The sequence below is a fragment of the Anolis sagrei genome, chromosome 6 (assembly GCF_037176765.1).
Source record: "Anolis sagrei isolate rAnoSag1 chromosome 6, rAnoSag1.mat, whole genome shotgun sequence".
Taxonomy (NCBI): Eukaryota; Metazoa; Chordata; class Lepidosauria; order Squamata; family Dactyloidae; genus Anolis; species Anolis sagrei.
The window spans coordinates 27,757,885-27,770,410 of record NC_090026.1 but is presented as its reverse complement, the minus strand read 5'-3'; the positions used below and the strand labels follow the sequence as shown (position 1 = coordinate 27,770,410).

The following is a 12,526-nucleotide window of genomic DNA, read 5'->3' as shown; positions in this document are numbered from 1 at the left end:
GGCCACATGACCTTGGAGGTGTCTACGGACAACACCGGCTCTTCAACTTAGAAATGGAGGTGAGCACCATCCCCCCAGAGTCAGACACGACTATGCTTAATGTCAGGGGAAAACCTTCACCTTTACTTAAAAGGAAAGGACAACATTTGCTTGTCTTTAGTCCTCTGCACCTTACCCGCTCTCTAAGATTTCTCAATAAAGATCGCAAGTGATTCTGCAAGTATGTCAGCAAGCTGCTTCAATACGCTGGGATGTAGTTCATCTGACCCTGTCAATGTGAACTAATTAAGGTTAACTAGGTGATTCCTGACTAACACCTTAACCTTCACCTTTAACCTCACATGACTATGGCCAAGTATTGATGCACAAGTAACACTAACAAGTAATAGAAGCTCTCCAAAACAACAGATCAGTAAATTGGTTGTTGTAGGTTTTTTGGGCTATATGGCTATGTTCTAGAAGCATTCTCTCCTGACGATTCGCCTGCATCTGTGGCAGGCATCCTCAGAGGTTGTGAGGTCATGGCCGTACAGACCAAAAAACCTACAACAACCCAGTGATTCCAGCCATGAAAACCTTCCACAACAACAATAACAATAATAATAATAATAATAATAATAATAATAATAATACTTTATTTGTATCCCACTACCATCTCCCCAAGGGACTCGGTGCGGCTTACATGAGGCCGAGCCCAAATACAACAGTACAAGCAATTAAAAATAACACATGGACAATACAATAATGCAACATTAACAATAAGACCACACGATTAAAAACTATGGGAAGGCCAAATGTAAAATTAAAATTGAAAGTAATGCTGGAACATGGGCAAAAAAGTGATGGGGTGTTTGTGGAAAACATACAAGCAGACCTAAAAATGTAAAGTGCTTTGGAGGACAAAGTGCTATGGGATCATTATTCCACAATAGATCAGTCAATGTTTTTTCTTCAGTCACACTTGCCCAGTTGTCAACCTTATACTTCTCAATAACTTATTTTTCTCAATTGAAGATTACGCATCACAAGGATGTGTCCCTTCCCCTGCAGGGACTATCCCAGAAGCAACTCTAGCTAGGACACAGCCAAAGTTAAAGAGGTCATCACTGGAGAAAGAAGCGATGCATTATGACCCCCTTCTGTTTCCTCTTCCTCCCTCTCCACCTCTTTCCAAAGCACTCCCCCTCCTCTGCCCCCTGGGTCTCAAACTTGCCCCACTCACCCAGATCCATCTGACCCCATGGTGCTGCTCAACCGGTTCACGTGGCTGGCGGTGCTCCAGTATGTCCCATCTTCACTTTCTGCCTGGGGGCAAAGGTCATTGCCCTGAGAGGTTTTGAGCCTATCCAGCCACTTGGTTGGGAGAATCCTAAGCAGGAACTGTGCCAGCCCCGTTGTGAGAAGCAGGAGGAGGTGCACGTGTACATGGGCGTGCGGACCCCACAGCAGCTCTGGATCTGGAGGCCCCGTTTCCAGATTCAGTGTTGGCTCGGCCTGAAATGCACTGCCTCCTCTTGCTAGGCTCAAGGACGTTTGCCGGCAGCATTGAATGCAGCACAGTGTGAATCAGAGCACCAGAGAGACACAGGCGTGGAATAAGTAGGTCCGCTGGGGAAGGAGAACCAAATGAAAGGATCCAGGGCGGCGGGGAGGGCGGCAGCAGTGGCGGTAGAGCGGTGGAGGATAGAAGTCCATACTGAACTCTGAAAGCTGGTGTGTTCGGATTGAGCATCATTGGCAGAGGCCAAGGGCAGAGTGGAGGAAATTTGAGGATGTCCTGAACTCACCCAAGGTGTTCCTTGTGGCATATGGGTCAGAAAGGAGGGCAGCATCGCAGGTGACAGGAAAAGGTAGGTCTAGGGTAAGGAGTGGGGGTAGGAAATCAAGGGCTACTATGAAACTGTCAGGTATCACTGAAAAAATATGTAAAGAAACACAGGATTGCACCCTCAAATAAGAATTCTCTCCCCTTATATACAATTTTCTTCAGCTCATATATCTAGCATTGCTGTTATTTAAAATTTCAGCGAAACGTTTAGAAATCCAATTTAGGCCTCCAAAGACAAGGGGAAGCAATGTTAAAATGAGAATATGAACACATCAAATTCTAAATGTGAGATATTTTCAAAGTCTCCCTCTTTGCAATGCTATAGTTTTGGAGGATTCCAGAAATTTTCATTTTGAGGGGCACAATTCTTACATGGAGAGCAAAGCTTAATTTGAGTTTCTGCGAGTTTTCCAGATTCTATGGCCATGTTCCAGAAGCATTCTCTCCTGACGTTTCACCCACATCTATGGCAGGCATCCTCAGTGGTTGTGAGGTCTGTTGGAAACTAAGCAAGTGGGGTTTATATATCTGGAATGTTGAGGGTGGGAGAAAGAACTGTTGGAGGCCAGTGTGAATGTCGCAGTTGGCCACCTTGATTAGCACTGAATGGCCTTGTAGCTTCAAAGCTTGGCTGGATGCTGACTGGGGGATCCTTTGTTGGGAGGTGTTAGCTGACCCTGATTGATTGTTGTCTGGAATTCTCCTGTTTTTTTAGTGTTGTTCTTTATTTATTGTCCTCACAACCTCTGAGGATGCCTGCCATAGATATGGGTGAAACGTCAGGAGAGAATGCTTCTGGAACATGACCGTACAGCCTGGAAAACTCACAGCAACCCAGTGATTCCAGCCATGAAAGCCTTCAACAACATGTAGCTTAATTTCCTCTACTCCCCAAGCTACGCCCCTGTCTGATTCACACAGATGACATGAACATTAGAGTAAAAGGGAGATGGAAACTGCAAGGATCATTCTTTGGCATTTCCCCCCCCCCCCCCCTTTTCTAGAGTCCTTTTCTAGAGCAGGAGAAGTTGAAAGAAGTGAGCATCATCAGGCATGATGGACCAATAATCTGTTGTGGTGACAGAATTGATGGATTTTAGAAAAAAGATTAATTTTAGCAAAAGAAAGGAAAATGCTGTCTCAGTGACAATTTGCAAAAAACTACACATCATACACTAAAGCTTATAACTGTGGCCCAATAACCCTCAGAAGGCACAGTTCAGATTTTTTAAAATAATGATAACAAGTTTCCTCAATCACCAATTTCAAATCTTTGTTTGCTCTTCTTATTCTGAGATTTAAAAAGCATGTTTGTCCTTGAGTGGATGAGGAAGACATTGAAAGTTAAGGATTATCATCATCAATCAGAATAAAAACTGCAGTCAAGAACTACAACTTGGAAATGCAGCTTTAAAGGAACCAACAAGAATCTGAAGTGTGAAGATGTACCACTGAATGCGGAAGTTGTTTATGCTTGTGAAAGTTGGATTGTGGAGAAAACGGACAGGAAAAAAGTAAACTAATTTGAAATGCACTGGAGAAGAGTTCTGCCAATATATTGGACTGCTAAAAAGCAAGTAAAAGGAGCAAATCAAGCCTGAACTCTCCCTAGAAGCCAAGACAACTACATTGGGACCTTGGCATCCACTGGGATTTGGTTTCAGGCTTGTGTGCCCATGGAGCATACTTATCCCATCCCTGCATTTGGCAGTCACTATTTTAAATTTCTCAAAATGCCTTGGAGAGCCATAACTCTGGCATTATGTGGGAAATTAAAATGGTGGAAAGAAATAGCAAGGAAAGGACCATTGCCAGAGACTTTTGAAGTTCCTGAGATCCTAATACAGTACAATCCCCATAATTGCAAGAGGCATGTTCTCAAAATTCACATGAATACACAAAACTATGGGGATGAAGGGTCGGTGTGTGAAGGAGAGGAGGGAGACACAATGGATGGGAATAGAGGAAGAAAGAGGGTTACTTGGGAGAAGGAATCAGATGAGGAGCGACAAAGGAAGAGGATCCGGGATATAATTACGGCACCTACAGATGAGGAATCATTTGAGGGTTTCTCTGGGAATGATGGGTCACAGAGTGGGGAAAACAGGGGTGACACTGTGGATTGGACTAAGGTAAAGTAAGTGCAAGCTATTTGTGCGGAGCCAACATCTAGTGATACATTTATGGGATTCCCTGGAAGTGAAGATTGGTAATTGGGGAATACAACTGAGTCTTGGGGGGGGGGGGGGGGGGGGTCTAAGTCTTGACAGGAGATGGAGAAGATGGAGGGATGGGCGTAGGACTTCACGTGAAGAGTTGGGAGCAGCTGTAAGGGATAATCATGGAGCGGTGGTCAGTTCATCTTCTGATGAGGATGTGTAGATAAAATGGGTTCAGAAATGGGGACTCTTTGCAGAAGGCAAGGTGTTGGTATATGATTGTGCATTGGGTACTGTATGGATTTGTCGCTGCCTGTTTGGTGTTCGGCATTGGGTTTGGGATCTGCAGGTTGCTGCTCCTGTTCATGTGTGCTTTCGACTCGGATTGGGTTCTCGTGAGTGTGGATTTCCCCCTTCCTTGACTTTGGACCGGCTTGACTACAATGCTGCTTCTGTGGACTTCGGAACATTGCTTCTTCGGATTTCTCTTGCTATGACCCTGGACTTCGCTTGAATACGCTTCTCTCCCTGTGGCCTCTCTGCTTTTGTTTACCAGTTGCATGCTGTGTTTTCTTTATGTGACTTCAGAGAACTGTGTTTGATTCGGTTCTTTTATCCGGCTAATCTGGATTATACTTTTGTTTATCTTTTGAACCAGGACTGGTTTTACCTTTGAGTTTTGACCAGAGGCATTGAGTTAAGTGTCTCTGAGTCTTTTTCCTTTGTTTCAATAAACTCTGTTTTGGAACTCACTCTGAGTCTGGCCCTTTAAGGTGTCTGTGATTCCGACAAAAACCATGCTACATGCTTATGCTGGCCTGGCTAAATGTGGAACACAGGGAAATGAGCTCTCTGAATTTAGACTACAGTATGTGATCACATGATTTTTAATGCTTCACAACGTTAAAAAATTATTGTCAAGTAAGGATGATTATGGGCCCTTCCACACAGCCATATAACCCACAATTTCAATCCCTCAATATCTGCTTGGAACGGAGTTATCTGAGTCCATGCTGACATATATTCCAGTTCAAAGCAGACAATGTGGGACTTTATTCAGCTGTGTGGAAGGAGCCTATGATGAGGGCAAACAATGACATCATCTGCCATCACCTCTGACTCTCTTCTTCCTTCTGAAATCCTTAAAACCACTGGGAGGGAAATAGATCTTCCCAGCAACAAGGCACTGCCAAAAGCCATCCCCTATCGTATCCTGAAAATTATGTAATGGCTTTGACTTGAATGGAGATTTTAGTCTCTTTTATTTAAAAAATCTTCTTCTGGTGGACTTGAACGCTTCAATGTTTGCTTTGTTGACAGCAATATCTGCAGCTGTTTATATTGTTGAACCCGTATTGGAGTGGTGTCCATAGGCCTTTCACACAGAGTGCCTACACTTCAAATTTACCACTAATCAATTGCATTGGAGATAAAGCTGTCCTAGACAGAACAGTGATTTGAAGTGATATAAACACACCCACTATCTCATTATGTTACCCGTGGAGACCATATCTGGACAAGACTTGCTTCAATTTTTAAAATCCCTACATCTAAACCCACCCTCAAATGTTAAAGCTCTCCATTAGGCAGAGTTAGGTCCTTCTACACTGCCCTATATCCCAGGATCTGGATTATATGAGTCTCCAATGCCAGATAATCTGGAATAAATAGATAACCTGGGATCAGATCCTGGGATATAGGGACAGTGTGGAAGGAGCCTTAGAAGACAATTTCAGGAAAAGAGATGAGGGAAGCACTGATAGTCATTCTGGTTCTTCTGACCCTCTCCCACTAATTGGATAGAGCTGTGGCGAACACTTGGGCTGTTCATTAATATTGCCCATAACTACCTATGACCATCAAGTGTTCTGGAGAATGCTATCCTGTCACCAGTGTTGAAAGAAAGTTCAACTGGTAATTGGATGATGCCTGTACATAAAACTGAAATGAGAGGGGTGGCATTTGGCAGCAAAATTTATTAGGCTGTTCCCAAGCCAAGGATCCTGGTTCAACTCTGACAAGGGAGGGACATAGGGGGATTTTTTAATAGATGGCACATTACAGCTCAAGATTTTTGAGATGATCTAACAGGTATAGGTATGAATATGGAGGAGGAGCTGAGAATGAGGAATTACAGCATCAATTGGAAGTGGTCATATTAGATATCAGATCCAGTCCCTTGCTTAATGTGGAATCTCCAGCTAAAAAGATCCAGGAAACGAGACCTCTAGGAATTGGTTCCATTGCCAAATCTCTTACAAGGGTAAGAAATCCATTCTTATGTTCAAACAAAATCTAGCCTCCTGGATATTAAGACCATTAAACCTAGCTTTATCTACCTAGGTAACAGAGAACAAGCTTTCATTCCCCCTTGTAGCAGCCCCTGAAGTATTTACATGATGTTATGATGCCTCTATTCAGTCTTCTCTTCATCAGGCCAAATATGCCCATCTCCGTCAGCCTTTCCTCATATATTTTGTTCTCCATACCTATCATCATTTCCATTGTTCTCTGAACTCCCTCTAACTTTCTAGATCCTTCTTAGACATCCAGAACTGAGTGTATTTCAAATGTACTTCAAATGAGGCCCGACCAGTAAACAGTATAGTGGGACTATTACTACTCTTGACTTGGAAACTGTGTACTATTAATGCAGGCCAATAAAGCATTTGATTTCTTTGCTACAGCCTTACACTGCCGGGTTCCATTTCATTTATGATCAATAACAATCTCATACTGCTGAGCCAATTATCCCTCCTATCTTATACCTATGTATTTGATGTTTATAGACTAAATTTAGAAATTTGCATTTGTCTCTGCTGAATTTCATTTTATCAGCTTTATCCAGTTTTCTAGTTAATCAAAATCCTTTTGAATTCTGGTCCTATCTCACAATGTGTTGACTACTCCTCCCTGTTTTGTATCATCCACAAATTCAGTATGGATTATCTCCATATTATCATCTTAATGACTGATAAAAAGTATAAGAGAGTGCTCGGTCCTAGGACCGAACCCTGCAGTACTCCACTTGAGATCATTGTCTAGCTTGAAGTACAGGCAATGCAGATGAGAACTCTTTGAGCCCAATTTTCCAATCCATCTGATGGTGTTTCTGCCTATTTCATATTTAATCAGTTTACTAATCAAAACATCATGAGGACCTTATCTAAAATTCAGATAAATGACACCCACAGCATTCTTACTACCTACTAAACTAGTGGCCTACTATAAAGTAGATTTAATATTAATTTGGTAGGATGTGTTCTTGACAAACCCATGGTGGCTCCTACTAATCACTACACTGCTATCTAGATACTTGCAAACAGATTCTAATATTTTTTCTGGTATTGGGGTCAGCTTGACAAGCCTTTAGTTTCTGAATCTTCTTTTTTGCCTTTCATAAAAGGGAAGGATTGGGCCCCCTGGTGGTACAGCGGGTTAAACTGCCAAACTGCTGAACTTGCTGACTGAAAGGTTGGTGGTTCGAATCCGGAGAGTGGGGTGAACTCTTGCTGTTAGCTCCAGCTTCTGCCAACCTAGCAGTTTGAAAACATGCAAATATGAGTAGATCAATAGGTACCTCGGGGAAGGGAATGGCGCTCCATGCAGTCATGCTGGCCACATGATCTTGGAGGTACCTACGGATAATGCTGGCTCTTCAGCTTAAAAATGGAGATGAGCACCAGCCCCCAGAGTCAGACACAACTAGACCCGTCAGGGGAAATCTTTACCTTTACTTAAAAGGGAAGGAAACCTTTGCTTGTCTTTAGTCCTCTGCACCTTGCCAATTCTCTAAGATTTCTCAATAAAAGATGGCAAGTGATTCTGCAAGTATGTCAGCAAGCTGCTTCAATACTTTGGGTTGTAGTTCATCTGACCTTGTCAATGTGAACTAATTTAGGTTAACTAAGTGATTTCTGACTAACTCCTTGTTAATCTTCATTTGCAACCTGGATTCTTTGCCAAGGTCTCTAAGGGAACATTGAGTGGTAGAACAGCAGAACAAGATCACATTTGAACACACGTCTGTTTGAATATGAACTAGGGTAGCCTAAACTCCAACCTCTGCACACTGGGAAGTCCTGGGACAGTTAAGACTTTCAATTCTCCTTTTGTCAGGCTGCTTGCCAGACTAATCAAGGTAAAGATAATAAAGCAATTTGTGCATTCTGAATGCTGTGCAAATGATTAATGTAACTAGATCTGGAAGTTGTGGGTGCTACCATAATTAGTCTAATAGAGAACTGAAAAATTGACTGCCTCCTCCACATGTAGGAAACAGAAATACAGATATTATTTTGCTACACTCCCCACAAGCAGCAGGCATCTGTGAATTCAGAGAGAATGATAGGTCTTTTCACAGGTTCTGGGGTGAAACAGAATGTTTTCCCAGGCCAATAGCTACAGAAACAATAAGAGTTGGACCAGATAGTCTTTGATCTGATCAAGCATGGCTCCTCCTCTGATGTTTAATGAGGTTTAACTTTTGGGTCACTGATTTTTGAGTCTGTCAAGTACAGAACCATGCCAAACTGCTTTGATTTAGCCTTCCCCAACTTGTAGCCTTCCAGGCGTTCTGGACATGGGCAAATAGGGTTGAAGTCCAAAACATCTGGAAGGCAGCAAGTTGGAGGACAATACTTTCACCTCATAACATAGCAAATGTAGAAGCTAAGCCATGACTATATGTGATGGACAAGAGATATCTTCAACGATTATGCAGAAAACGGAGAGGAGGCAAAATAAGCACATAGATAAAGACTACAAGGAGAGTTCAGTGGTGCAGTGGATTAAACCGCTGAGCTGTTGAACTTTGAGCAGAGTGAGCTCCTGCTGTCAGCTCCAGCTTCTGCCAGCCTAGCAGTTTGGAAACATGCAAATGTGGGTAGATCAATAGGTATTGCTCCGATGGGAAGGTAATGGCTCTCCATGCAGTCATGCAGGCCACATGACCTTGGAGGCATCTATGGACAATGCTGGCTCTTTGGCTTAGAAATGGATATGAGCACCACCCTCCAGAGTTGGACACAACTAGACTTTATTTCAAGGGGGAAACCTTAACCTAAAGACTACAGAATCTTCGCACTATCAACCTTGTTGCACTATATGTCAAAAAACTCTTTCAGACCCTCTTTACCCCAAAGTTTCACAAGATCATCTGCCATCATGTTTGGTTTGACTTTTAGGCAAACCACTATGCAGTCGCTGCAGTGCAGTTGAAGCAGCTTCCCCTGGTTCCCCCAGGTTTGCTGAAATACAGTTCTCATCATCCTAGCCAACATGGTCACCCAATTTATCTAGGGGAAACAGGTTGGGAACAACATGATCAGCAGTCTCAGATTAAGCCCAAGGAAATTCCTGATTCAAATCTCCATTCAACCGTGAATTTCCAATGGAAGCAGTGCCAGCTGCTTTCCTTCAGGGCTCCTAAAAGATAAAAATGTTTGCATTGACACAGGGAAATAACTTTGTGTCTTGCTGTGAACTCCTCAAGGGGGAGAAGAGGATAAATATGACACGTGTCTAAGCTTTGGTCCCCACTCCATATGGGGCAATAATATTGCAGTATCTTAAAAATATGAGGATTAATGAGATAATTTGGTTGAGTGGATCAGAAGTAGTGTATGTGTCTGAAGATGAGGATGACTACATACAGTATTTGGACATAGAAATATGATAGAAAGAAGGGAATTCATGTATGTGTGTTAGACTTTGGGCACATTTTCCCTCTAATTGTAACACGGTAACTCGGGGCCCTTCCACACAGCCCTTTATCCCAGGATCTGATCCCAGATGATCTGCTTTAAACTAGAACGCATGAGTCCACACTGCCAGATAACCTGAGATAAACAGACAATCTGGGATCAGATCCTGAGATAAAAGGGCAGTGTGGAAGGACCCTCAGTGAAAAGGAGTAGAGTTGCTGCTAAAAGAGTAGAGTTGCTGCTATTTTAATTTCAAGAGAGAATTTTATAAATGTCATGTTGTTACCTCTGGCTTCAGGAGCCACAGTGGCGCAATGGATTAAACTCTTGTGCTGGCTGAACTGCCGACCTGAAGGTCAGCGCTATGAATCCATGAGATGGGGTGAGCTCCCGTTGGCCAGTTCCAGCTTCCCATGCAGGGACATGACAGAAGCCTCCTACAAGAAACACATCCGGGCATCCCCTGGGCAATGTCTCTGCAGAAGGTCAATTCCCTCATACCAGAAGCAACTTGCAGTTTCTCAAGTCACTTCTGACATGATTTTTTTTTTTTAAAAAAAAAACCTTCTGGCTTAAAAAAACCTTTCTTAATGTTGAGCTTTGACAATTTCTTTGGAAATTCAATATTTTTGAATCAAAATGATTCCTAGTAAAACAGGCAAAAGAAACACAAAGCCATAATCCTTGGTACCTAGTGTGTGTGAAATCTTTTGATCGCAGTCCCTTCATCCCTTCGCATTCAATGACCCAAATTCTAGATCAAAAAAGCCTTACATCATAATAAATCAGGCGACCTTTAACTTGTCACAACACACTTCTTTTGACTACACCTGACAGACATGGCCACTACGTGGAGTAAAAAACGTGCCTTCCTGATGTAATTGTACTGTAGTTCTCACTAGTTCTGGACCACATAGTTAATAATGATGGTTCATGGGATAGAATCATGGAGTTGGAAGAGATCTCATGTTCAACCCCCTGCCAAGAAGCAGGAAAATCACATTCAAAGCACCCCTGACAGACGGCCATCCAGCCTCTGTTTAAAAGCTTCCAAAGAAGGAGCTTCCACCACATTGATGGATTCGCCTTTCTCCACTTTACTTTGGACCTTGACAGAGTATTCTTTCTACTGGTCACTCTTCAGATTTTTAATACAAGCCTCCTCATCATCAGCAGGTACTACTCAAATCACACTTGCGACTGGAAAGGTCTGTAATGACTTCAAGACCTCTGACAGAATCAAACAAACTAGAAGCAATTAGAGAATCACTCAACCCAGCTTTGCTTTACACATTTGTGTCTTGCCTGTCTGCTACCCCAGGCTCTCATAATTCAGGCTCAAGTATGGCATAGGCAGAGAGCCAGAACAATGAGGATGCGTCACAGTAGGATGTCTGTAGATTAGATCTCACTAGATTACTCGCCCAGCTACATCCTATAATGCAGACATGAGAAAACTTCAGCCCTCCAGGTATTCTGGACTTCAACTCCCATAATTCCTAACAGTAGGTTGTAGGAATTATGGGGGCTGAAGCCCAAAACACCTGAAGGGCTGAAGTTTGCCCATGCCTGCTATAACAGGATACAAGAAAGACAAGATACATTCACAACAAAGGTTAGATTCTATAACCCATATTTGAAACATATGGTTGGATTCTTCAAAACAATGCATCTTTCTCTCCCTGCGGTGCAAGTTTACTAGGAATTAAGTGCTACCTTTCATGTAAGAGTAGGATGGACTATAGCCTCACCATACCTTCCTAATACAGTGGTTCTCAACCTGTGGGTCCCCAGATGTTTTGGTCTTCAACTCTCAGAAACTAGCTGGAATTTTTGGGTGTTGTAGGCCAAAACACCTGGGGACCCACAGGTTGAGAACTACTATCCTAAAAGGTCATTTATGGAGGTGAATTAACTCCACCCTAACATTCTCTCTTAAGCTATGCGTACTTCTGAGGCCACAAAGAAAATATTAAAGAACAGCAAAACAAAGCAAAGAACAAATAGAATAAAATTTTGCTATGCCATCAAAGTAGAAAAATCACATGACATCCTTCACAAATGTACTGAGGTGTTTCGATCTCTGTGTTATCCTTTGTTTCTATAACATGAACATGCAATTTCACAGACTTATGGTATGTCTCCAATAATCAAACTTAGAAAATTAATAATTACTTGTAGTTTATTAATTGGTACTCATGCTAAGAGCATTCTAAATAGCAAAAGAGATGGCTCCTACAACAGTTTTGCTTGAATTATAAATTAACACATTTCTTTGCTCCAAGAGATATCACTTGCACAAATGGAGCCATGGTGGAGCAATAGGTTAGACCCTTGTGCCGGCTGAACTGCTGACCCGAAGACTTGATGGTTGGCAGTTCAAATCCATGAGACAGAGTGAGCTCCCATCTGTCAGCCCCAGCTTCCCATGCAGGGACACAAGAGAAGTCTCCCACAGGCATCCCGTGGGCAATGTCCTTGCAGACTGCCAATTCTCTCACACCAGAGGTGACTTGCACTATATTCTCAACTCAATACAATAAAAAACTTTCAAAGACTAGAAGCCATGCCATTCAGTCTAGCCAGAACACATTGGTATTCATTGATAACCCTGATCAATACAACAAAGGAAAAGGACCTTCATACACTCAAGCCTCTTTTCATGGCCTCATTCTCACATGGGGCTTATCTCTCACACAAGATCGCAGACAGATTAATTGTTGGGAATTGTTCACTTACCTAGGGGCATCGAAACTGTCATAGGAGCCCACTGTATAGTGCCTGAAGAGTCGCTTAGCTTTGTCACTACGGCTCTCTGCAAAGCAAAAAGGAAA

The 12,526-nt window shown here is 42.6% G+C and overlaps 1 protein-coding gene across 5 annotated transcripts in view; it reads right to left on the bottom strand.

Moving 5' to 3' along the window:
- SHANK1 (SH3 and multiple ankyrin repeat domains 1) overlaps window positions 1–12,526 on the bottom strand; it is a 157,904-nt gene that overhangs the window by 48,824 nt on the left and 96,554 nt on the right. For all 5 annotated transcript variants that reach the window (XR_009631735.2, XR_010910150.1, XM_060780704.2 and 2 more), the window contains exon 14: window positions 12,432–12,507. Coding sequence is in view for 3 of the 5 variants with exons in the window: in XM_060780704.2 (XP_060636687.2) it covers window positions 12,432–12,507 (76 nt within the window). In the remaining 2 variants the exon portion in view is untranslated. The remainder of the gene's footprint in view (window positions 1–12,431; window positions 12,508–12,526) is intronic.